General features: G+C 39.5%; 1 protein-coding gene across 5 annotated transcripts in view; it reads right to left on the reverse strand.

Annotated features, from left to right (window-relative positions):
* Window positions 1-8,661: 8,661 nt before the first annotated feature.
* Window positions 8,662-27,096, reverse strand: part of rbfox3a (RNA binding fox-1 homolog 3a) — a 466,772-nt gene continuing 448,337 nt past the window's right edge. For 4 of the 5 annotated variants that reach the window (XM_066704645.1, XM_066704642.1, XM_066704640.1 and 1 more), the window contains 2 exons: window positions 25,131-25,209; window positions 22,782-22,879 (listed from right to left, as the gene is read on the reverse strand). In XM_066704645.1, coding sequence (XP_066560742.1) covers window positions 22,835-22,879; window positions 25,131-25,209 — 124 coding nt within the window. In that variant the 3' untranslated portion in view covers window positions 22,782-22,834. Of the gene's footprint in view, window positions 13,530-22,781; window positions 22,880-25,130; window positions 25,210-27,096 lie in introns of those variants that run through there. The other variant, XM_066704644.1, reaches the window with a different exon arrangement.

The raw sequence follows: 27,096 nt of genomic DNA on the forward strand, positions 1-27,096 counted from the left end.
TTATGGGTGTTAAACAGCAAAATAGGCTTTTAATGTGTACAAGCTCCAGATGCCTTTGTCAGTGTATGCTTTGTCCTTTCTCTGGGGTTTTTAATATAGTTCATTAATTGGAGCGTTAAAGATTTATTAGTATTATTTCAGACTTTGCTTTTCTTTTGTAATTAAAATCCACCGAACGCTGAATTCAAACTTAATTACACTAAATAATTTAAGAAATAAATACACCAAGCACCCCAGCGGCAACTGTCCAAAATATACTGGTCAACATGTCAGCAAGCTATAATAGTTGGAAACGAGACATTCAGGAGAACTTCTGAGACATTTCTAACTGATTACTGTTGCAAAATGACTGTAAATACCCATTCTAAAAGGGCTGCTAAATGATGTAAATGACTAAAGCCTATGCTTGGGGAGCAGAATGAGTCCTGAATTGAGATTTTCACATTTGAATCCAAATAATCTCATTTTGCCCACTGCCGAGCTTCTCAGTACCCACGTCTGTACTGAAATAACTACATACGCCCCTCTGCTCCTGCACAAGAACTGTAACATCAATTAAAAAACTGTAACACACGTCAAGGCCCACACCTGTCTGTGCCTGCGATACACTGCAGTCGGTGTGGGGCTCCAGCAGGAAGGTCAATGTGGCAGTTTTGAACTGGAATGGAAAAACAGACAGAAATACGTGAAACACAGCAGAAGGCTGTAGGGAGTCCTCAGCTAGATAGCAGAAAACACCTCACGACTCCTCAGAGCTGCTCGTACATAGAAGGGCATTCGGTTGATGTTCCCCCTGAAACCTGGTGCAATGCCTATATATGTTGATGTTTTACTAGCAGTTTGTCAAGGTCTGAGAGACTTAAGAACAAACCTCTCTGCCTTTTCCCCCCACACAGGTGGGATCCCAGAGTATTTGACCCTGCCTGATGGGTAATCCATTGCCTGGAACGGAATGGGGTGGTGGTATTTCATAAACCACAGAGAATAAATTGACCCCCAAAGCCTGGATCAGAACTCCACATTGTTACTGGGGAAGCGCAGGAGAAATGCTCACACACTCGCACTCCAGTGTCAGCTGCGCGAGGGGATTTGTGAAGCGTAGCTCTGTGTGGTAATGGAAATACTCCAACAGGCACTGTCGCCATTAACATTAATCTTGAGACTCTGCGATTCTCACGGAAGCAGGGTCAGACAGGAGAGGAGCTGGTGGAGGCTGTGTGAAAGCAGTGGTTAACGTTCTTGACAAAATACAGCATCTAATTTCTTTGGACAGGGAATTGATTTGATCGGTAATAAAGCTGAAAGGAAGAAAGAAAGAAACACACACACACACAAAATCCCCCTGACTGAGAGCACACTAAGACCACCGCAAGTCAAACGCACACTGTGTGTGCGAGTGTGTGCGTGTGAAAGAAGCTTTTGGGGGCTGGCATTGTGAGGGGTTCAGCGGAGCGTGGAGAAACGCTGTGATCTTCGTGTCCCTAGTTCCTCCCTGCAGCTCTGACACCAGCCCTGCAAACAATAAAGGCTCATTTTGAGAAAATTAATATATCTGCTGCTGAACTTCCCTGCCTCTGGGGGCCCTAATCGCACAGATATAAATTACCTGACGCTCATGAAAAATGAAAAATCCTGCAGCCCCTCTCCCTGTGCAGGCGGCAGTTGTGGTTGGCTCATACTGCTCCCTCATTTTAAGCTGAAACACAACATAGTGAATGGTAGTACTGTTTTTTGTTTTGTTTTCCATTTTGGTTCTTACATTTGAAATGATTACCTTGAAATAACACTTTACAGCCGAAGGTGAGCATCATTCTTTCTCCATATGTTGTATTTAGTCGTACCTTGATCAGAGTTTGACTGCAGGCATCTACCAGGCATATGACACTTCACAAACAAGAACTGGGACAAATACCAAAAGAGAGGCTGTTGGCGATGTATTTAAGGAGAAAGACCACCCTCGGCCTTGGTGACGACTGCAAGGAGCTTTGATGGATGGTCGGAGGAATACTGTGCCTTCCTCCTGCAGTGCCCTATGAAGAGCAACAAGACAAAGTGCTCTATCCCAGTTCTCCATTTCAGTTAATCCTGGAGCAGTTCTATGAGAAGGAGCTACGGCCATGACAGTGGACGTCATGGTGGCCTTCAGAGAAAACAGGCTCCACACAGTACTTTATATCTGGGCAATCCCATCACTGGCAGAAAGAGAGGTCTGTCCCATGACATGGAATATAACATACATTTATATTTTTTCTTTCTCCCATTTTGCTTTCCAGACTATTGTGTTCCAGTATTTGTCTGTTGTGTAAGAGCTCTGCAGTTCCAGATCAATACAATCTATTAAAAATTGGTTTTACACAAATTCCAAATGACAAATTCTTCGGTATATTAATATTATTATTAGTTTTCGGTTTAATCTTGGAACACACCCTGTAGACTTGTGCCATTGGAATGGAGCTATTTATTTTCCAGTGAGGTTAAAACACAAGGTTAACCATACAGCCCTAGCTCTGTCCTTATTGCTATTGTCTCACTACAAATGAACAGCTTAAAAAAAAAAAAAAAAAAAAAAAAAAAAAAGAACTTACTCCAAATAACCTTATCAGGGGTGCATTCTCCAGCTGTCACCACAGCAGCGTAATTAATCGCTTTACACATTAATTTCTTGTCAAACACATGCCAATGGCGCGCTTCTCTCCCAGGACAGAGCTGCTATTAACTCCAGATTTAAATGCATGCCATTAAAGCCCTGGATCCCGGGCTGGGGGGGTGCTCCACGCTCCACACAACAAACGCCAGATCTGTGCGCTCCCTGTAGCTGGCTCCACAGCAAATCAATTTGGAAATGAAGCTCCCCTGATTGCTCCCTCTTAAAGGGACTGATAACAATGCGGTGCGATTACAACTGTTCCATTCCGTTGCCAAATTAAAAGACCTCTTTTTTTTTAACATGACTTCGTACCATCCCCCCTGTCAAATTGAAAATTAGCAGCAATAGAGATACAGTGGGACTCATGCACCACAACAGCCAGCACAAAATGGAGCAGACACCAACACAGCAGTCTTCAGTAGCTTAGTTGTGAGCATCCTAATGCACTCTTTTACCAATGCTTTGGAGTACACTTCTTATAAAGGTGGGTTGCTGATCTGAACTTGACAGCTGTACCTGTCATTTGAGCTTCCTATAATGTGTGTATTTGTTGTCGTGATAATATAAACCACTGTCTACTGAATAGAGCTCTCACTGCTGACAGCCAGCCAAGTTGGTGCAGTGGCCTTTTGGGTGAAGCTCTGTGACTTCCTGTTTCCTGTACACTGATACACCATCTCAATCAGTTATGAGAAGTCTTATGACTTCTATAGCACAGGTAGAATGGCAAGTAAACATTATGGAAAAAAAGCAATATCAAACGGGGAAGAAAGCAAGTGATATCAACTACCAACTCTGCAACAGCCTGCTAACACTACAACTAATCTGCTAGGGTTCTGCAAGGGCCATGTTTTGTTTTATTGACCCAGAATTAGATAAATCACCTGCTTTAAATAGACACATTCCTCGAAGCCTGGTGTAAACAGGGCCAATAGTTACCAGGGGCTCCAGCCATTGTAGATCTCAGTGGACCCTCAGCAGCCCTGAATTCAGGCTTATACTTTCCCAAGTCACACACACACTCGCTCATGTATTCTATAACACATATTGATGTATGTGTTTGCACAGTCTTATAGCACTTAATCTTCATTAACGCTGTTGATTAGCTTTTGTTTTTTTCTGTTGCAGGTAATTAAAAGGCTAAATTACAATTTGTTTGGCGGAACAGTTTTATTCAGAGAGGTGGTCCTTTAACGTGGAATAAAATAAAGAAATTAAAGCAGAAGGAATTCCGTGATAACAAGGTTCATGCTTTTAGTCTCTCTTCAGTATCTGAAACCATGTTTCCCAAACAGTGGACCATCGCCCACTGGTGTGGCAACAGGTGTGAACAGGCGCTCAGTGAAATTTTGAATAGTCAAATGAGTTAAATAAAATAAAGTTCTAATTTACTTCAATTAAACATGAATGTACACACAGTTAACTTGATAGAAAATCAGCCCTAGCATTCAGGAAATCCTGTTTACTCTGCAGTGCAGAATTTATAGCTGAATTACTCATAATAACGTATTATAAACACCCTGAATACAACCGTAAGAGGATTCCTACCTCCATCTTTATCCCTAAATTAAATTAAAGTTGGCTAAGTCAAATTTTTCTAATTCCAGATTTTCCCATTTCTTTTATCATACAATGTTCCGGTAATTTTCTTTTAAGACAGTAATGACAATTAATTAGCCTTTCAACTAATAATATTCTCACTCTTTATTCTGGCATGTGTTACTGCCCTGCGGTGAAGAAAGAAGCGACTTTTCAACGTAATCCATTGTGTATTATATCAGTGGGTTACCTGCTCATAATTAATATTTACTATTGTCATATTTTCTCATTTTGGTTGTGCCACAAAATTTTTGGAAAATACACGTATGAGAAAAATAATATTTGTCCTGAGTTGGACAAATCTGTACATCAGCAAAGCTCAGGATTCTCACTGAAAGTAAGTTTTATTTTAGATTCATAATGGGGTGGCCAGGTGGGATTAGTCTGCTGCACAACATTTTATGTTAGGTGGGTGTGTTTTTGGCTGGAAAAAGTTGGGAAACACTAATCTGGAGCAGAATGCTATTGTGAGTGCTGAAGAGGCGAAGGGTGTGTGTTAAAGGTCCTGGCACCAAGGTGTGTACAGATACAAGATGGAAAACAATTTTCAAAGGAGAACAAGGAAAAACAGGGATGACAGGAGGCACAATTCCCATGTAAATCAGCAGCCATGTCATGTGTTTGGATGGCACCGACTGTGTGTTTGCTCTGTGCTCTGGGATACACACGGAAATCCTCCCTTGTGTTTGAGCTGGTGCCCAAGGCGCTTGGTGTTGTGCGTTTCGAGGTGACTTAAGTCACAGCGCGGATTAGAGATCTCTTAGCCTCAATTTACTATCTGATGACCTGCATGTAATGAGAGCTGTGTGTCTGCGTGGAGGAGGGGGGGCAGTTGAATGCACTCTCATGCGCTCACAAAGCCGCTTGAGCCGAGCACAAATATTTACATGTTTATGTGTGTAATCCAGCCTGGCTCACAGAGCAACCAGTGCCTTCAAATTCTCTCCATCTTAATTATTTTCCCTTTGATATTCATCCCTTCTTTTTCAGGCCTCATCTCAAATGAGTTTCCTATTGATTTTAATTATTCAAACAACTTGGTGAGTGGTGGGGAAAAAAAGAAGAGTAAAATCAGGTTAACTCTTTGTTAAGACCAATCTTCAGTGTTAGCTTTAAACAATAATTAAATGTCGGCAGCCAGTAATAATTGTCAGTAATTCCACTGTATTTATGCTCCACACGTTCTGTGGTTATTAACATTAAACCCTTAATCAGTATGAATTAATTATTGAACAAACACTAAGCTTAAAGTGTGACCAAAATTTGATTTTGCATCCAATGACTTTCACCCCATTTCCCCGTAGGGCACACTGTGAACATAACTCCTTGTTTGAACTCAGGTGAAAAAAATGGGAAAACAGATATGGCAGCGGCTGACTGTGAATTCAAACGGATTTTTACTATTTACCTCACAGGGGTTAAATAAGGACAGATAAAAAACGACACTCCTTAAAGCAGTAGGAACGGTTTGCTTTGACTGCACTCCTAGAAAAAAAGACAGAATGAATAAGAACAACAAAGAACAGGTGCACATTAACAGAAATTAGGCTGCGTTATTTCTAACTGGGAAGTGAGATACATTTGGGATAGGCATTTTTAAACACCTACTTCATCATGCGCCAATGGCTGTTGTGCAGTAAATTCTAAAGCAAACTTTAACCAGGACTCTTGGGACAAGTGATCAGTTTCCACAGGTAAGTCTGAGGAAAAGAAACACACAGCCCGATACCTTACAGACAGCTGATAATGGAGCATGCTCCTCGGTGTACAGACAGAGCCTTTCTAAAAAATTGACCTTAACCCCAGCTATGATGACAGTATATTGATTAATGTGCTGTTTTGACAAAGAGGAAACGCATTTACGTATTAAATTGTTCATGAGCGAGTGGCCCTGCAGCTTTAAAAATGAAAAATGGAGACACCAGCCTCTGCTATCTCTTAATAACCCTACTGCAAGATGTGCAAGGCACCACCGCTTCAAAAGTGACAATTTTTAAAGGGGATTTATTTTGTGGCATGAATTACCAAGTATAATTAAAACCTTAATCTCTTTTTTTCCCCTCAACAAAACAATTTTGTACTAACCCAGAAAAGCAATCCAAAATTAATTTACCGCACCAGTGATTATTATTAATGCTTTGCCAATTTTTCTTTTACATGGAGCGGTGATGAAATGATAGTCCTGTTGTAACATGCTATATCCATGTGTAATTAACACAAGCGTTACATTTCACAGAGACTTGCGTAGCGTCTTAATAGCTTTTTCCTGGGGGATGTCATTTTTAGTCTCATTTTGTTTTTTAGTTTGTTTTGAATCTCAGACAAGAAAAAAAAATCCTTCAGCCCTCGTCTCTCTGAGGAAAGGCGGCGAGAAGTGACTGGGCTGACATCTCTTTTTAACACTGGTTTTCAGCGGGAGCTCAATTAGACACACGCTTGTTTCGTTTGACGATACATGTCCTTTTGCAAGTCATCTTTTATCAAGCCCCTGTTGCCTCAGTGCTACAGAGCAGTGATTGGCCCCACAGACGCAGCACAGCCAAGACACTAGGAATGACTGGGCACAACGTACCGTGCACTGATATTGATCACCGGGGGTCTGGGCACAGACATTCTCTCTTCCCCTCTTGCACACTGAGAAGAGGTCCTTATTCGCCCTCACAAGCCTGGTTAGCCTAGTCGAGCTAATAGCCATAGAGGAGCGTGCAATTCATTCGCTGCACCGCTTGCTGGTAATCCTGGTGTGGCTAATGCCAGTAACTGAGACTCAGCCAATGTGTAGTGAAGGCTGGTTAATCTAGTTTATATAAAGGGAATTAATTGATAGGAATCTTGCCTTCTAGTGAGTCTGCTTAGTCTTCTGTGGCAAATGGCAGTACGTAGAAGTTACTGGTTAATCTGGTGTGGCTAATGGGATTAGTAGAAGACTTTTTTTGTAATTACAAACATGGATGTGGAACTGCTCACCTTGGAGTTCACTTACCTTTTTGGCAATGGTGTTGTCTGGTTAAACGTTTTTTGGACAACGCAGCATCCAAACCCCCCCATTCCCCAGCAGAGTTGCCGTGCCACTGTGGTGGTGCGTCTCCGGGCCTCGTTGGTTGGTAATGGGTAACAAAACACTAGCCTATCCATAACATGGGAGGATGACAGAGTGGAGGCGCTGGGGATCAATGTGTAATAGAACCAAGAGTTGTTTGTTTCTCTGCAAACATCCTCATTTTTTAGGGCAGGGGGGATCGATGGCTTGTTTGTTTTGTTTAGGTAAATGATTGTTGGTTAGACAGACAGACACACTCAGTCTTGCGTCCCCCGGGGAAAGAAGACAAATGGGCACCAACCTCCATCTTCCCTAATGCTGGACCATCCCTGGAGCTCCGGATGTAAAACCAATAACGATTTAACCCCAGTGCATTTCAAACCAAAAAATGAACCACTTAGCATCTTCATTATCTCTCGTCTCGAGTTTGGGGTGGGAGATCTCGCTATCACAATAGTTCAGTTGTTTTTATTCATGAATTGCCCTTTAAATTAATTCACACATAATGAACTGAGGGGCAATTAAATTTCAAATGGTGCTAATCTGATTGTAGGTGAGTAGCGCTCTCTTTCTTGGGGTGGGGGTGGGGCGGTACCAAGAAGTTAGAACCACATGCACACACTGCAAAGGACACAGCACTGTGCGCTTTCTAAACTGACTGAAAAATTAGATGTGCTCACCAAAAGCACACTGAAGGTAATTGTGCAGTCCCCAAAGAGAAAATCACACCAGCTGAACAGATAATGATAATTTGCTCCCGGAGCTTAGCTGTCTTCATAATACCCTTTAAAGGGGAGATTTGGGAATAAAACATTTTAACAAAACTTTCAAGGAGAGGAAATGCATCTGGATCTTGAGCACACACTTACCGGGGACCGCACAACCTTACAGGCAGCAAATGACTGACATCGCCATGGCAGAGTGAATCTGAAATCCAACTTGACTGCACCCGCTCCCAGTCATACCTGAGCACTTGTTCACCGCAGGTTCCAGGCCCAGTTAGCAAAAGGCACACCTGAGATCTCGGGCCACGATATCCAGCATATAAAAGGCTCAGTTTACACTTCCCGTTGGCGGTTGTGACTGGAAAAGCTAACCGCAATTTTCCTTGAGCTCCGCATGCACCTGTCTGGTGATATTTAGTTGTTCAGAAAATGTGTTTGTTTAAAATCCTCTCCACCTTCCACCACCATATATAAATGCAGTTCTACCACCTCACCATCCATCCAGACTTCATGAACGACCCCTCAGGCATGATACAGGAAGTGAAGGCAACTCAGGGTTAAACCATTTCCAGCAGAGATACACAAATCACGAAATAGGTAACGCACCAACACAGAAACTCCCAAAAGGCCAAAATGAAGACAGATACGTGTTGAAGAAAGAAATGTTTATTAATAATAATAATAATAATCATAATAAATAATAATGATCATAATAATATAATTATATAATAATAAATAGTACTGTTCATCTGAAGCACATTAGAAGCATACAGAATGAGAAGAAACAAAGGCAAAGTTCAGAGTACAGAGCCAGAACAGCAGGATTTTGATTCATCTTTTTTTTCTTCTTTTTTTAAATATATCTATCTTTTTCTTTTTCAAAATGTTATTGGAACAGTTGCAAAAAAGAGAAAGAAAATTATAAATATTTTTTTGTAGTTGAATTGCAGAGACAGTAAAGCACATGGAAATGTTTTTTTTATAATACAATAGTATAGAGGAAGAGGAGACAGAGAAAGGGGTTTATGTACATTTGGAATACAAAAAGGAGTCTGTTCTGTAAAGCACACACAAACTGAAATGGGAGGGTCACTCTCACCGGGACAGCCTGCTAATACGCTACTTGACCCACCACACTCGAGGGGATGGGACAGGACCGGGGAGGGTGCAAGTGGGGGTAGGGCTGGAGGTGGGGAGGTAAAATGCAGCAAGAACAAATGTCTTTTCACACCACATGTGTTGAGGAAGAACTGGGCACACTCACTGTTCCCTTAAGAACCACGCCTGATTGCTATAGACTAGCCACCCTAAGGGTCAGTGCGATTCTTTGGGAAATGCTCCTTGGTCCTTGGTACAGCTAGCACAGCACACCTATGGTTGTGAAGCAGGTGCTTTTATCCTGCAGTCACTTGGCAAAAGGTCTGACATCACACCCAAGGATGGAGGACAAGGATTAAATGTAACTTGCTCATGGTATCGCACAGAGATGGAGGGCCACAGGCAGGGCTTGAACCGGGAACTTTTTAGCTAACCACTGGACTATATAGCTTCCCCAGTGATTTCATTACTATTACTGTTAGCTCCATTGTTATTGGCTTTGTGCCAACTACAGGAAATAGTTACACTGTTACCAAAAAAAAGTGCTGTCATGAGTATTGTCACTGAAACAGCTTGTTAGGACTAAGAGTTTTACAAAATCAGTTGAATGGGATACATTTTCACTGACAGGATGCTGTGAAAGCCTATTTCATAAACACACAGAGATGTATATATACACTGAATATTAGTAACACGTGCTTAGTGTGAAAAGACCTTCCGATTACACTCTCTGGTAAGAAAATAATATGCCTTTAGGTTTTTCTCTGTGGATGAAGGATCATGACCAGTCAAATATGAACTATAAATTCTGATGTAGGAAGATATGAAATTGAGTCTTTTCGGATTTATTGCAAGAACGTAGACTTAGGTAAGCAAAGGATATTTCTTTCTTTTTTGTCTGTTTCTTCCATTTAAGGTAAAGCATTAGTTGTCAAAAAAGAATGTCAGAATCCGATACATATTCTTTGATACTAGTGCTTCATGATGACTATCTCAAAACAAGCAGATATTCCTTATGGAAAAAAGTGAGATGACTCTCTCTATCTTTCCTTGGACCAAGATGTATGCATCAAACCCATGCTGAAATGACAGCATTGCATTGATAAAGAGCTAATAAAAACAAGGTCACACCAATAAGCATTTAAGATTTGATTCTCATCATTTAAGCCCATTGTCTCAGAATGGGAGACATCGAAACTGGTGTTCTAAATTCATATTTAGGTTCAAGAAAAAAAAAAGTATACATTTGTTAATTTTACTTATTTTTAGCTAACACCCAGAACACACCAGTCTACTTATCAAATTTGAAATAAAGTATACTTTTAAATGTTCTATTTAAACTCTATAAGTATCGCCCTTAAGTATGTGTTATCTGTTAGTCAACACAATTTTCAGAAGTTTGTCTTGATACATCAGCACCTCATTTCTCTTCTTAAAGTAACACAGGTCCAGCATCATATAATACTGAAGTTATATCATTTACATACATTTACAGAGTACTGTTTAAAAAATAACAACATTTACGTATAAAGTTTAAGTTTCAAATACATTCAATAGCTGAACTGAAAAAACAAACAACAAAAAAAAGAAGATGCAACACTAGTCATAAAAATCTGTCTAAAAGTTTACAGCAGATGAAGTCCTGTTGGAAATCAAGGTTTTCATCTCATAGACCTGGCTGTTAAGGTAAAAGAATACTGGAGATGTGCAAATCACATTTCTAAACGGTTTATAACTTGGTATACAGTAATACAGCATTATTAAATGGCTACAATTGACTTTTGACCATGCTTAGTGGCATGTTATTAGTATAACATTTAAATATATAAGGATGTTACTGAAGCAAAATTCAATTTAAATAGAAAGGTATCTGACACTAATAAAACTTTTGTATGCAACCCCCTTAACTAAAGTGGTGCCTGTCCTATGTCTCACTTTCTCTTTCTTTCTTTCTCAATCAGGCCCATTCAAAGACGAAGAGTTCAATTTCTGTGACACGCAGACAATTTTAGTCACTTTTACGACGTACAAAACTGTTGTATATTACACTGTACAGCTACCTTAAAAGCAAAAACAAAATGACAGCTTTTGGTAGCACTTGGTTTGGATCTTCTATGCCTGTATATTATGTGTATGCCTTCAGAGACAGCGTTAGACAGTGAGCTGACTAGCAGTCAACAGACAGTTTGTTTTGTTTTTTTGTATTTTCAATAAATGAACAAATTACTTTGTGACAGTATTTTTTCTTCCCACAACTGGAGAGTCAGTTATGTGGGTCAAATAGAACAAATGTGACACACACTGCCGGCTGAATATATTTGCATTTGCCGACAACCGAGAAGATTTAAGTTAATTTATATATTTATTTAGGCTTTGCATGGTGTGGGTTTTTAAAAACTGTGCAATGCCAGACAGTTTCACTCAGCTGTAAGGCGAAGCCGTGTTGTAGCCGACTGTGATATGAACGGGAAACTAAAGAGGACTATTTTGCTGAAATCCATGTTTGCTGGCCTTACTGGCTTTTACCATGTTATTACCGAAACCTCCTCACAGATGGAGTGCTACCATGTGGAAACAGAACGGCCGGGGTTTTAATTTCAAAGCTGGCCTACAGTCTGCTTTGCACTGCCTGGGTCTTTCTGCAGGTGCAGTAATACCACTTACAGTAATTATTTCCCAGCTGGTACTAAAATCACAACCTTTCTAACATGAAATACAGGTGAGCCAGCAGGAGACCTGAATACAAATCCTGACTCAAATGCATAGAGTATATTTGTAAAAGCAATCTCCTTTGCTACGGGACTACAGCTGCGTTGCTGGTCAGCTGCGGTGTCTGTGTGTCTGGTTACTGGTCTGTCATTGAGACATCAAAAAAGGAATTGCAATTTTCTCAAACACAGACACTGTATTATAGTGCTTGGGGTCAACGCTCAATGGTCGAAGTGGTTGCTACACGTGGACGACTTCCTGAAATCGTGGGGTTGCTCACCTTAAACATGGCTGTGTTTACAGTAAAACAGTGCAATAAAATCAGTGCCCGACTGAAGGGGATGAAAACCTCAAATGTACAAAAAATAAAACAAAACTTTCGATTGCTAAGGTGTTCAGGTTAAGCTGGTGTTCACTGCCTGACATTTGAACAGTAGGCGGGATGGTAAGAATATTTTTTAATTGTTTAACTTGTGCCAAATCCCCAATGCTAAATGCTGTGGTCAAACGGGTACTGGCCCTCACAGCCTTCCTTGAATGACTGAGTTCACTGCGGCGTGTCCAGCCATTGAGGACTGAAGGGACAAAGTGTGCAGCATTATCTCTGCTCCTAAGGGCAAACACATATGGAAGCATGTTCACTGTCACTGACGCCACCGCTGGACAAGAGAGGGACTGAGGGCCTCACATTCGCTGCTAAAATTCACTATTATCCCGTGTGTCATGTTTCATCAACGCATAGAAAATGTTTTTTACCAGGCTAAGTTTATATATTGTACAGCTTATTAAATTTACAGATTTTGTCATATATATATTTTTCTGTCAAATCCATAAGGACCTCCTGTGTTTAACAGTCTACCCTGTCTGACTTGAAGAGGGAGTTGCATCTTCCTATTCAGTGTGTTAGAAGGTGGGGGATGTAGTTATCAGTAACTCTCTTGGCTAAATGCCACAGGTCACCACCCTTGGTCAGCCCTTTGGGTTTTCTCTTGGCACTGGAGCAGTGAGATTAAAAGGTGTTCCCAATAAGACCTTAGCCTTACCCTTCCCCCCGCTCTCTCTTTCGCACTTTGACCCCTGATATGACTCATCAAAATGCGCTATGACATCACCTACAGAAGTAAGACCTTCACACTGCATGATTGAATGGGCGCAAAATCATGCCTGGTCCTCACTGGACCCCTCTGCTCTGGGACAGGATAGTTTACGTTGCCAAGGGGAGGAAGAGTTGTCTGCCGCCTCCCCCCTCCCTAGCCCGACAACGGAAGCACCCTGCTCCTGGCTTTTTTTTTTTTTTTTTTTTTTTTGTATTTTTTATAGATATACTTTTTTAAATCATAAACTTAAAAAAGTTTAGAAAAATAAAAAGTTTTATGACGACGCCCACTTTTTTTTTTTTTTTTGCTGTTTTCTATCGCTGTTGTTTCCACCCAGCAAGGCTGTCCCTCATGAAAGTGAACCCACTCCATACCTTCCCCACTTTCATTGGTTTGACGTTGTCGCCATGACACTGCGCAGCGTGCTCTCCCGTCTGACCGCCTGTCAGCCTTGATAGAAGGATTCCTTTTGTTTGTTTTTTGTTTCGTTTTTTGTTTTTTTGTTGTCGTTGTTGTCGTTGTTTTGTTTTGTTTTTTTCATTCTCTCGTTTCCTTTTGTTTTTCGGTTGATGTCCGCCGTTACTCGATACTTTATTCTTTCCTTTTATAATTTACTAAAAACAGAAAACAAAATAGGCAGAGGATTATAATTCAAGAGTTCTGACAGTAGTTTAAATACATTTTTTTCTTTTTTTGCATATGTCATGAAACAAATTGAAATTCTTTCAAGGGACATGTCGGCTCTGCAGTGTCTGAGATTTGTGGGTAAATGGCAGCTCAATTGGTGCTTTTTCTGACCTGGAGTATATTCTCATTGATGCGAGTGAAAAATATTTCGACTGAAAAACTGAAGCGTTGTTTTTCGTCTGTTCCTGAGATTTTCTAACTGGTTACCTAAAATCTCTATCTGCCTTCCTCTGTTCTCAGCCAGCATGCATTCTAGACTGCGACTCTCTTTCAAACAGCGTCTCTTATCTTAACTGCCACCTTTGTATATAGTTGTAGGAACGAATTGTATTTTCCCCCCTCTCTGGTGCTTTCCTTAGTGCAAATTTCCAATTAGAAAACTTATGCTGTTGTGCCCCCAAGTATTCTACCTCAAATCAGCCTTATCCAGTTTTTGCATGCCAACATATAACTGTTGTGAGCACAGAAAGAAAATCTAATATATATACCTAGCGACTCTGAAGATAATCATAACAGCTGCGATGAAATCACTCAAGTCCAGTCAGTTCTAACTAGTTTGCATCATGTGGTATCTACAAGGAAGACTAACTTAATCCCTTCTGGAGAGTTGTGTGTCAGGGACGCCAAATGATATATGACAGTTACGGGAGGGGTTACCTAATAGTAATGGAATCCTTTGACTCAATTATAGTAGTTGAAAATGTTTCTTTCTTTTGGCACACTACATATTTTATGACATTAACAGTGCATCTAGCAGTCATGATCCCCCGTCTCCCTTCAATTATTGAAGGTGCACAGAAAATAATGAACGTCAAGTGATTTTGTAACTAGATGCTCATTCTGTTTCACCAGTTCCTTACTATCATCTAATAAAAAACAAAAGTCATTTTTACAGTAATGTACTGCAGTAATAGAGATGGAAAACAACTTAAACTTAAAACAAGCGATGGCTTTAGATTTAATGGGACTTAAATGAGCTTTAAACATAATAAATGGCTTGATGGAGTACATAAGCACCTTATTCTCTCCATCAAGCCATTAATTATGTTAAAATGCATTTTTATTTAGTATTTTTTTTACAAACAAACAAATATTTACTATGACACATCAGAACCTGGGTTTAATAGCTCCCCCTTTCAGTTTCGGAGGCCTCCTATTCCTTTAACATGCACTGGGGCTGAGGTTAGAAAAGAGACAAAGCACTGATATACATCCACTGGGATGCTGGGAGACAAAAACAAGAAAAGAAAAAAAGACATCCTAAAGGAATCATGAAGCCTGTAGATGTTACCTTAATGTACTTGGATTTAAGTTAGGAATAAAAAAGGAGATGTGTCCTGGGGCCTGTGCAGTGATAGAGACTCCTTAATTCAGAGAGATATGCTGCACTGTATAGATCTTCAGAAGAAAATAAAGCAAGACTTTAATTTTAACATCACTTTGTAGTTTCTCACACCACCCTGGAGATATAAACAGATGTGCAGCGGAATACTAATCGCACTCAATAATGCGGCTCGGTCTGCAATGTAAAGCCTGCTATCAGGATTCACAGGGGATTTTCTGGAGATATGCTTGACAAACAAATACAGAAATAGCCCCCACACAGGTACAAGGGCCAAGCCAAGAGCAACACGATACTGTGTGTTTTGCTCGCTAACAAAGAGTCTGGGGTGGTGGAAGAATTGGAGAAGAACAGTGATGACAAACATATTAATCACTCCAGGCAAACAAGAGTATGGGAAGCCAGTGCAGCAATTGACCCAGTCTGTATCTCTGATCTCCCTCACGCTGGAATAGTTTATGTAGACGCTATCGCTGTACTCGATTCGATGCAAATTCGACTGGACTTGCGTCTGCGCTTTGTTATTGTTCATACTCCTTTCAAGTCAACCTCAGTCCCTAACGTGTTCAATATTTATTGACATCTCCAAAACGAGTGCTGATGATCGATGGAAAGGTAAAGAGATACCAAGAGGCCTAGGATTCTCAATAGCAAAAATTATCATGATTAATTTAAATGCTAAATGTCAATCTTTTGCAGGGTACGATGGTCCTGGCACAACATTGGGTAACTGAACTTTACATGTGTGTTTTTTCCTGCAGTGGTAAAAGCCATTTGGAAATTCAAAAACAGTCCCTTGAAAGAACAGGCAAGCTGATGCAACACATAATTCTTAAGGACATAAAGTGTATTGAATTGTCATGGAAACACATTTAAAGCTAAATGTCACATGATTAAACTTGACACACAAAGCAATCACTAGTTCCTTTAATCAGATATGTGACATGACATAAAAATAATGTAATAGATACGTGAAATAAAAGAAAGCAAAAATAAATCTATAAATAAAATAACCAATAATAAAAATATTTTTTTCCTTCAATTTAGAATTAGGTACCATATTCCTTTTTTCTCTTTTTACATTCAGCGGATTAAATAAAAACTCAAAATACATAATGTACAATAATACATTGAACATGTTAAGCAACATGAAACAGTATAGCAAATACATTGATAAGACCACAGAATAGAGCAATAGATATAAAGAAAGAGAGTTAGTCAGAGCCAGTGTGAGAATTGGCAATATAAGATTCTGAGTAATTATGCCTTATTATTATACCCGCAAATATTATTTTTTTTTTGCTTTGATTGTTTACTCTACAAATGTCTTGACAGAACAAAACCCTCATCATTAAAAGTGGATTTAAGAGGGGTGTTTATAAATATGCAATTTTAAATGACTTCCTGAAGGAGACCAATACAAGTAATGTAATAAAACACCAAGGTTAGTGATTCTTTTTTCATTAACCCTTTTATGTTAGGGTCAGTGGGCTTGACAGAGCTTGAATCACATATCAAAAGGAATTAAGTTATACATTACTTTAACAAAATTATTCACTCTATGCACAAGTGGAAGACTTATTTTGGGAGGTTGAAATAATTCTGCAGCACCGGATGACTGCTATAGATCAGAGTATCTTTTAAATGGTCACACTATAGGGTTGGTTTTGTTCCATTGAAAAGAGTGAAATAGACGTGGGTGTTTTTAGAAGAAAACCCAAGCTAAAAGAGAGAGGAGGGACTTGCCCTTCACACGTATCTGATTTTTACAGCTGCCTTGTTCTAATGTTTGTTCAAAGATCAGATGCAATACCAGAATTTATGCCGATGCCACAGAGCTCCATGTTAAACAAAGAAATCCACTTCCAAGCTGGATGGGACTGGTACCTAATTTCAGTACTCTCTTTTATGGCATAAGATAAAGGAAAGTATTGCATCTCATCTTCTGGAAACCAGCAGAGGTGTGGGACACTCTGTTTTGGCTTGGTTTCTCTGTCTGCTGGTCATCTATTTGCACTGAACCAGGTCAAAAGCTAAAGAAATGCTGAGACCATAAGGCTGAAGATTGTAGGATGTAGGATGTATCTTGACTTTTCTTTTGGTCAAGATACATCCTACAAAGAATAAAAAAACAGAAGCCAAAACAATGACAATTCTTCTCCCTTTGGCATTTTTTAAGTGCTGCCATTGCTATGCCTTTGCATTTGAAAACCTAGTTCTTGCTTCGTAGAAAGGCGTGCCTGTTTAGTGCATACAATTGTTGATAAAATAAATCTCTGGGTCATTCTGTTTTGAATTTTGTATAAATGTACTGCTTTAAGAGTCCTTACAAAGATAAAAAACGCATGGTGTGCTAAAACATTTTGGCAAACTCCTTTTGAAGCTGCTGTGACTTGCAAAATTGAAGCCCCATCCAACAAAATGAACTATAAAATGAACTTCACTGTACCACCATTTTGTACTGGACTCTGGCCCATGGTCACATCTTACAAAGGACTGCATTAAGGGAACCAATTAAACTGGCAATCATTTAATGGCTTACTGCAGCATCCATGCAAGACAGGGGATTCCATCACAATTGGCAAGCTTCAAGAATTCACTTAGATGCTTACACTTGCTCCGTCGTCTTTTACAAAGGTTTATTCATGCAATTAAAATCTTTCTTGTCAAAGCACAAATGGATAAAACAAACAAACAGAAAATGTGATGCTGATATACCCATACTGCCACAATAACAGCCTAAAAGGATAGACTGCTGGGAAAAAATACCTTAAACGTTTCACTTTAATATCGTGGAGAGGTTAGATGTGTTAGGTAATGACCAGATTTATTGAACATGTGAATGAATATTGTCTCCCATTTTCTGTATTCTTTTTCTGCAAAAATATGTCTGTAAACCTTTTGCTGGAGTGTGTGCGTATAGACTGAATGAAACCCATCGACTTCGAAGCAAGAAACCGTTTCATAATTACAAAAAATAAATACTTATATGTACATATATTAATATGTCCATACAACCTAAAACTGCCACATCAACATCTGAACAAATACAATATTCCTCGTTATTTTGTGTTCAACTCAATATCCAGTGTCTCTTTCAGTATCAAAGAAGACTTTAACTGGACAGTAAAACATGCAAAACAGGAAGTCATTGAAAATTGCATACATCACTTTTGACAAATAAACCCCCATTATTTTCAGAAAGCAGCTTTAATTCCTATTTGTTGTTGTGACACAGTGTATACATACAATAATATAGCTCAACAACACACACTTCACAGATTAATTTAGTCAGAAACATCTATAAAGACATCAGCTATCTCCCCTCTTCAAAAAAAGGTATAAATAATGTTGTTTAAAGCCTTTTTTCTTAATTATATAAAAATGTCCCATGATGTAACTCTTAATAGTAGTATATAAAAGGAAGAACATTTTATTTTCTAGTTTGATGTTCTACTTTTCTTTAAATATAATGATAATACTATAACAATTTTAATATACTAATAAATACTATGTTTTTCAACACCTTATACTATAATACACAAGTACTGGTATGCATTTTGTTAGCTCTATAAATCAGAACACTTTGTAAATGTTAAAAAATGAAGAAAAATAAAAGTGCAATGTAATGTAAGTAACAACAATAATTTTTGATGTTATTTACATTTACTGGTAAAGTAAGTATTCTTGTATTCCATTACTATAAAACAGCTGGTTTTAAAGGGTGCATATCTTAAAAATATTCTTTGCTCCTGCTTAAAACATTTGTAATACTCTCAATGTGTTCATTCATACCCAGATTCTGCTTCAAATATCTGCATAAGGGACCTTGCAAAAACAAAACAGAACGAAAAACACACCATAAAGAAAACAACACATCCATTCTGCACCAGTTTGGTTCGATCATATTATTCTACTATTACAAGCATATTATATTAATTGATTAACATTTTAGTCTACGTTTCCCTTCAAATCAAAATGTGAAAATGCTTAATAAAACGGTAAGGTTTAAGAACATCTGCTTTTACTTTTTGCGGTTGATCAGCATAGCGTTTCTCTGGTTCCCGTGAGCTCCAATGAAATCTTAGTGTTCAAAGAGGCTAAAGATGTGCTCTCTGATCAGGATCTGAAACTCTCTCTCAAAGCAATGAGCTGTGGTGCATGGACAGAAACTGAGCCTTCAAAGGATGGTTGACATACGCTGGTTAAACTGACCTCTGCCTTGCATATCAAAGTGGATCTTTCTTCTGGTTTGCTTGGTTAAGAAAAACATCGATACGAGTCAAAATGGCAAATCGCGATTTGTCTTTTTGGAACCGCAGAACTGTTTCTGAACAAAAGTAACTCGAGACCAATGACCACATCATTGAAAGCAGGGCAGGCAGTGTGGTGAACTGACAATTTTCTCCAGCAGAGTTCAGGGGCATTTCTTTGCAATAAAGAAGACTCGGCTCCCTTTCACAATAGAACACTTTGAGCAAATGATCCGCTCCAGGGAACAGATGTGATGGTGTGAAGAGAACTGGGGAAAACGCAAATAACCTGAAATTGCTCCCAGGAGCTGCTGAATCGATTCAACCTGACTCCCAGAAAATTGTATTTCCTGGCTTGGATCCTGTACCCATTCAGTTGAGATTGTGTGTTGTGTGTGTGTGTGTGTGTGTGGGTGGGTGTGAGTGTGGGTGGGGTGGGGTGGGGTGGGGAATTTGGATGAGTAAGGATGAAAACGTAGTATGTATTGCAAGAATCGTACAGCCTAGCACACTGGGGGTTAAACAATGAAGGGGCCCTTGAGTGGCACCAAGTGTGTAGGAAGGCTGGTTCTAACTAAGAACTAATCACTGACTGACTGGGGGCAAATGCTAGACAATTCTTCATGTGTGACAAAAAACATAACATAGCAGGATTTGAAAAATAAATAAATCAAGAAACAATAACATTAGATAAGGGCGTCTGCCAAGAAATAAAAATAAAAATATTATTATTATTATTATTATTATTATTATTAACTCATGGACTTAGCCAGGCCCAGGAAGATATTAGTTACTGGGCCAACATGTTACTAATAGAGAATAACACTAAAAAGGGTAATCACAATACAAGGACATAAAAGGCCTAACATTTCACTCTCTTTTCCCCAAAATAAAGCGCAACCACAACACCAACTAAAAAAATAACCTTTTTGTGAGAGGCAGTTTATCCAATCCATATATCCCAATTGCTGGCCTCCCATTTGAGACGCATGGGGAGAATATAATGTCTGGAGCAACAGTCATAACAACTATGGTAATAGACTGAGCCGGCTGTACTATGCGGAGTTAGTCTAGTGTATCTTCAAATGAGATCAGTGGTTATTGCCTCAATGGTGTTATCTCTAATCTGTGAAGTAAATTGCCTTGGATGCTAGTTTCCTGCAGAGCCCTTTTTTCCCCTTATAACTCCTCCTTACAATTCCATTTGGAGCTGGTTGCTATTTATTGTGTGCCTTGTAAGTGTTTGTGACTCGCCTGTGTACCCTCCTCTCCAAGGGGATATGATCAACGTCTTGAGCGGTTCAGCTTTTCAGTGCCTCAGAAAAGGCTATTGGTTTTCTCACTCTGTTTTCTCCTCAGCCCCTGAGAAGTGGGTGTGTTGAATTTACTAAATGAGCTGTATTATCAGCTCTCTTTTCCTCGCAGTGCGTAAGAAATCCTAGTGCCAGGTGTAATGATCCCTCCTGGGAATTTTCCTCACAAGAAGAAAGTCAATCTCGCTTCTGTCTTAGAGAAACACACCAAAGTATCTCCCAGGCCTTAGAACAAAAACATGCTAGAGTTTCCTAACAGTTTATTTTTTCTTTGTGTCATCGGATCTTTTTTCGCAGGGTTTAGATACGACACCATTCAACTAAAAGGTGTCTCTTCTAGATGGGATTCCCTCTGTGTTGTTGTGATGGATGTGGTCTGATAAAAATCAATGAATTCCAGTGAAAGGAGTTTTCCGGCTTGTGTCTTGTTTTCCTTTCCTATAGGAGTTTTGTGTCTCTTTAACGGTTATAGCGAATTTAAAGTTTAATTTGTTTGTCTTTTTTTTGTCTGTTGGAGAAAACATTCAGGAGTTTTTCTTTTTCTTTTAGCTGAATCATGGTGTTAATTTTGAAATTCAGCAGTTATCAGGATATGCAGTAGTTAAGCCATTAAATGTGCATAAGTTCACTTAATTGGAAGCAAACCCGTGTAGCATTTTAAGTTTAACCTGGCTGAAAAAAATAACCGCTTGTGACGAACCAAATTTCAACAGCGGGCACAAAAGCTACAAGACAATTGTACCACAAAAAACAAACAAAAATATCAACCCCTTAAAACCAGCTGTGTGGTAATGGAACACATCTTTTCACAAATATGCCACTATTGGTACCGTAACATCAGTACTATAGATCACTGCTTTCAGTTCCACATCGCTGCATCCTCTGAGTATACAATCATGGCTCTCCCACTCCATTATATTACATGACCATTTTGCTTTTTTTTTTTTTTTTTCCTGATCCTTAATAACTGAGTTAGGCCTCATCAGGATTAATTATACAGTTTGCAACCTTGTGGGAATACAGTCCCGTAACTGAATGTACTGGAAGAGCCACAGCTGGCCAATCCCAGTGTGACCTTCGACCTCGTGCAGTGATGTCAATAAGCAGGCTCAGAGAGATGGCTGTGAACTGCATTTACCCCACCGTGTCGTGATAGATGTTGAATAGGCACCTCTGCTCATTCCCTCTCCTTTTATTAATAGTGGCAGTAATGTCTCCACCAGCCGATATGCATCTTGTTGCCAAAACTCTAATTTAATAACACAGATTTGGTAACGTTGTCAGACCCATTCACAGCAGGTAGTCAAGAGCTCCTGTTTAGCCCAGGAAACTATGATAATGAAGACTGAGTGTTACATTCACCTAGGCCATCTAGAATCATTATAATTTCCCTGACGCTTGGTTCACTACAGTTCACTATTCAGTTTTTTTTTAATATATTTTGAGGTTCTGGATGTAACCAGCAACATCTTTGTTTTTGGGGGCTGACAAATTCTGGCTGCTACATATCAACTTTATGTAATCCTCAAATAAGCCAACAATCCTTTCCTTTGAGTATACTGTTTTACATTCTTAAGCTGGTGGACAGGTTTAAGCAAACTTTCCTTTTTGGCACAGTATTTTTGTGTTTACTTTATTCCTTCCTACTGTTCATACAATGCCCGCAGCACTTATAGTCTATTGCACTCTTATCCATTTGCATTGATCACAATTGAATAATTTAAAATATGAGTGAAACAATGAAACCTAAGTAAAACAACAGCTTAACTATGGGAGGGATTTTCAGATTCCTGAATCAGGATCCTGGAATGAGGTCAGGAGTGAAACACTGAAATAGTTCTCTGAGGCGATCTACTCCAATGCCTGGACTCTGAGCACAGAAACGTGTCTTTGTCCCTGGGATGAAGGCAGTTCATCTTCACACCTGTCTGAGTAAGCTCATTTCTGGACCTCCCTGACCCACCCTCCCAGTTCCCCCCCTCAACCATTTTGCTATGTACCCTCCCCACTAAGGAGATATCCCTTTAGCACACAAACAGACAAGAGCAAGGAATACATTTGACATCAAATAAACAAATAAATAAATAAATAAATAAATAAATAAATAAAACAAAGCAAAACATTAAGGAAAACTTGTAATAATCTTCAAATAACTTGACAAGAGGGAGGGGGCGGAGGGGTCAGCATTGTGACCTGGAAGCTTTTTTTTTTTCTTTGTAGTTGTTTTAGTTTTCCGTGAAGAAGGAGGTGTTTGTTTGCTTTGTTTGTTTGTTTGTTTATTTGTTTGTTTTTAACCATTCAGTTGGGGTAATGTTTCTCTCTCTTTAGTAGGGAGTGAAGCGACTGTACCCTCCTCTGTATAGGCTAGCCTGCAACATCAAAGATGAAAAAAAAGGGTTCCAATCAGTATTAAGAAGAAAAATGGGTCGTTGGCTTCTTTTTTTCTAAACATTTTCTTCCCTTTTGTAAACTGTGTCCTTGACAGCCCTGTTCTGGTCAAATAAAGGTGTGTGATGGATTTCAGAGCATGATGGGCAGGGGGAGAGTCCCTTTTGATGGTGATCTTGGTTGAAGAGCGATTTGGTAGTGACAGAACGGTAAATCTAAGAATCTTCAAGACCTGCTACATTACACTGATTCTTGTCCTATACTGAGCATGTGGAACAAATAATTATATCTACAAGTAGTTTTAAAGAACAAGTATAAGAACTAGATCTTTATTTTGATCTAGTGGTACTCCATTCAATAAAACAAGCAAAGTTAACAAACCTAATTCTCAGGACATTGAATTTTCTTTTGAATGAATTAAAAATATTCTAGATCAGTAATGCCACAGATACATAACATCCAACTGAAATTCATTACAAAAAGCATTAACATGTTGACTGACTGTTCTGTGTCTCCTATTAAATGGAGGTCTCCCAGCTCGCCCTTGTGATACAGGTGTCTTTTGTTCCCTGCTAGGCTTTGGTAAACCAGTGTGAACAAATCTATATCGTGCTCTAATTTAAACTGCACTGCAGTTTGGCCTTCCTCCAAGGGCTAAACTCAAAATCTTCAAACACTAAATTCTCCTAATTTTAGGGAACCCTCTTGCTTATGCAAAACTTTCATAAACGTGGCATAAATTTGCAATTTCATTGCGCTTCAAATCTGCAAAGAGAATTTTGTGCAACCTCTAAGGAACTCATTATTGAACGCCTTTTTAATGCAAAAAACATTCCTCTTTCCTTAGGAACTATTAATCAAATATGATTAAAGAATTAGAACCAACCAGTCCTCCTAAGGTTTTCAGGCGAGCACTTCTAAATCTACTTCATAGTGTTTCTGCGCCATGCATTTCTGCATCAGCATCGCTCGTACTACCAATTCGCCTTCCTCATTAACTCACACGGCTCCTCACCCCCACCCCCCAGGCAGACCTGCAGCTTTTTTAAAGGATGCAGGAGAAAGGGATGTGTCTTTTTGTTTGGTAAAGAAGGAGGAGGGGGGGACTGCAGTAGAAACAAAGGGAAGAAAATTTGAAAAAAAATAAAATAAAAACTTCAGCAACACAGGCCACAGTTTTAATTAAGTAAATGAAGAGGAAAAAAATTGTCTTAATTAATGAAAGCTTTTAGCTAGCAGCTGCACCGGGGAATTGTACGGTTTTAAAAATCACACGCATGTCGGCTTGGTAAATTCGAGTCATTTGTCTAAAGCAGAGCGCTCGTCCGATAAACCTCGTGGGTAGGGGAGGTGGGTGCGATGGAATCATTTTTTTTCTCTCTCTCTCTCTTTCTTTCTTTCTCTCTGTTTCTCTCTCTTTAATCTCCCACGGCACGCCGCTGCACGCGCTTGATGGTCATTAATCTTTCAACAAAATCCTCAAGCCCCCCCCAACCGGAAAAGAAAACAAATTGTACAGGGTTTCTTATTTTTTGTTTGTTTTTTGTTTTTTTTCATCTTTGATGTTAGCTGCAAAAGCTAGCTAAAAACAAACATTAACAGTTTGACTGCATCCCTGCGTAATTCACGTCTTAAAAAAAAAGGAAAAAAAGAAAACAGAAAAATTTATGTTGATGTCATTTATCTGTGAGGTATAAATGAAATCAACAGGATGCTTGACCTTTATTTTGTGTCATTCACCAGAGAGATGCAACATCCCTTTTCATTTACTAACGTGGCAGGAGGATCAGAAGAACAGAAGAAATTAGTTGTGATCACTCACAATGGCTGACTGATTTAATCTCACATCATGAAATTCAGTTCACATCAAATCAAGTCAGAATTCTCCTACTTGTTTTTTGTTATATGAGCTTTCACTCACTTAAAATACTTCTGAAAATAAGGCCACATTCAAGAAATAAATAAATAAATAATAGTCAATCTACATACATATCTACATTTGTGAGTGAAAACAGAATAAATGTTCCACAAATTCCACCAATACCTGAAAGTTCTGAATGATTCCAGTAGGTTGTGCTAAAGAACACTGTATGACAATATGAAACAGTGTATCAGTTAATTGATATCTCCTTTCTTGTCTCTAGATAAAGTGTATGTACTGGAACACAAATTATATAATTTTACTGTTTTTACAATAGGTTTAAAGTGTAGAATAGGAAGGCATGCACTCACCATAGTTCCCACACTGTATGTGGCTGCAGGACCAATTGTGTGGTGATAAGGGTCTGCTGTTGCATAGACTCTGCCATAACTACAGCGAAAAGAAGGAAGAGAAAAAACATAATTAGTTTCTCACGCTTTGCTTTAACTATATTTATTTTAACACGAAAACTGAGAAGTTTACTCTCAGGCTACAGAGTTTATAGTGAGACACAGCATTATTCTTTCATATGTCTGACTTATCGATACTACCACTGGCCAGTAATAATAATGCAAAGGAACTAATGGAAATTGAGTTAACTACTTCAAGCAATAAAAGCACTGCTTAAAGCTATTGAAACAAATCCATTGAAAGCCCCAATTTGGCTGTAATCTTGAACAATCTGGGAAAAGACTAACGTTACTTGTTCAAAAAGAGCATTCAAAAATGTCTGCAATGATTATCAACTGATACATCGTTTCATTAGAAAGAAGATTTATCATTTATCATGCTGCATAACACTAAGGGAGACTAAGCATAATCGATGGATGTTTTGACATCCTTCAGCACAGAATGGTGTCGAAACACTTGAAACCAGAATAGTACAATTTGGTTTTGACTTAGTAAGAGTATCCTGCTTTCCCGAGTAACTGATTTCAACTGTTCCAGTCCCCAGCGGCAGATATTGTTCTTGATATTAATTACATTCGGTACTGAAAACTACTGCAGCGGACCAAGCCTGTATTTTACTGTGATGTCAGGCTAGTATGAGTGTATATTGGATTTTTTTCCCCTTCTTCCCATAGTGGGAACTTTTGTGGCTGACAAGGGCACTAAATCTCTACCTGAGGAGTATTTGGCATCGTAATTGAGTGGGCCAGTCAGTCCGTCCTTGGCTGGGATTCCACTGAGCGCTGTGCAAGAGCAAGTGTGTGTGTGGGCCCCTCCAGAGCCCCGAGTTGCCTGCCTGCTCCTCTCTTGTTTACTCTAGCTGCTCTGTGGGGGTACTCAGAGTCTTTTCATTGTTGGTGGTTTGGAACTAATCCTTCCAATTTCCTACTAAGACGGGACAAGATGTGTCTTATTTATTTATTTACTTTACTTTTCTCCCCCTCCCCTCCCCTCCGAAAGCATGCTTGCAAATGAGGGTCTGTAGGGAATAGATAAGGTTCTCCTAGCCAAGGACTGAGGGCAGGAAATCAGCAATAGCAAGGGAAAAGGGGGGGAATAAAATAAAAGATTTTGAAAGTAGAGGAACCAGACCTAGACATGGTTATTATACATGGACATTATATCAGATTTAACTGTGTTTGTCACCTCGGATTAAAACATCAAAGGTCAGGCCTGTTCTGTGAAATTGGAAAGCTGAGCTTCGTTTTCTGGCTGGAGATGTGTTGTCTGCTGAACAGGCTTCAGGGGAATCCCAAGCAAGTACTAAACACTAGGCTGTACCTCTGGTGGAGCTCGGTTAATATTGCAGAATATCGGCAATCACTGACTGAAAAGGGTATGAGTTTGCATTGCATGGGGGAATGGCTTTGATAACGTTTCCCCCGTATGGCCAGTTGTCTTCGACTGCTTCTCATCCAGAACAGGGTGGATTATGGGAGTGTGACAGACATCGTCTTGTTTTCTCTCTGTGTGACTGTTGGCCCTACTGAGACTTGGCTCACCCCATTCTTTAGTTTTCTAGCTGCGTTCCCCTTTCTCACCACCCCGCGGACCAGTCAGAGGGATTTTCCATTCTAGCCCCCACCACCACCACCGTGAAGAACACAAATCACAGTTGAGGGCAAATTGTAGTGCAGAACAAAAATAACATACTACTTGAGGTGCATCCAATCTATCCAGCGCAGCCAGTGCACAGGCCTGTAGTACCGCAGGAAATAACTGGTTGAATGGAGTGAATGAGAGTTTTAGTGGCAACACAACCCAGTAGGTCGTGTTGCCTTTGTGTCATGGACTCGGGCTTAAACTGCCAGTCGGGAAATCTACTGA

This window comes from Amia ocellicauda, chromosome 5, assembly GCF_036373705.1.
Source record: "Amia ocellicauda isolate fAmiCal2 chromosome 5, fAmiCal2.hap1, whole genome shotgun sequence".
Lineage (NCBI taxonomy): Eukaryota > Metazoa > Chordata > Actinopteri > Amiiformes > Amiidae > Amia > Amia ocellicauda.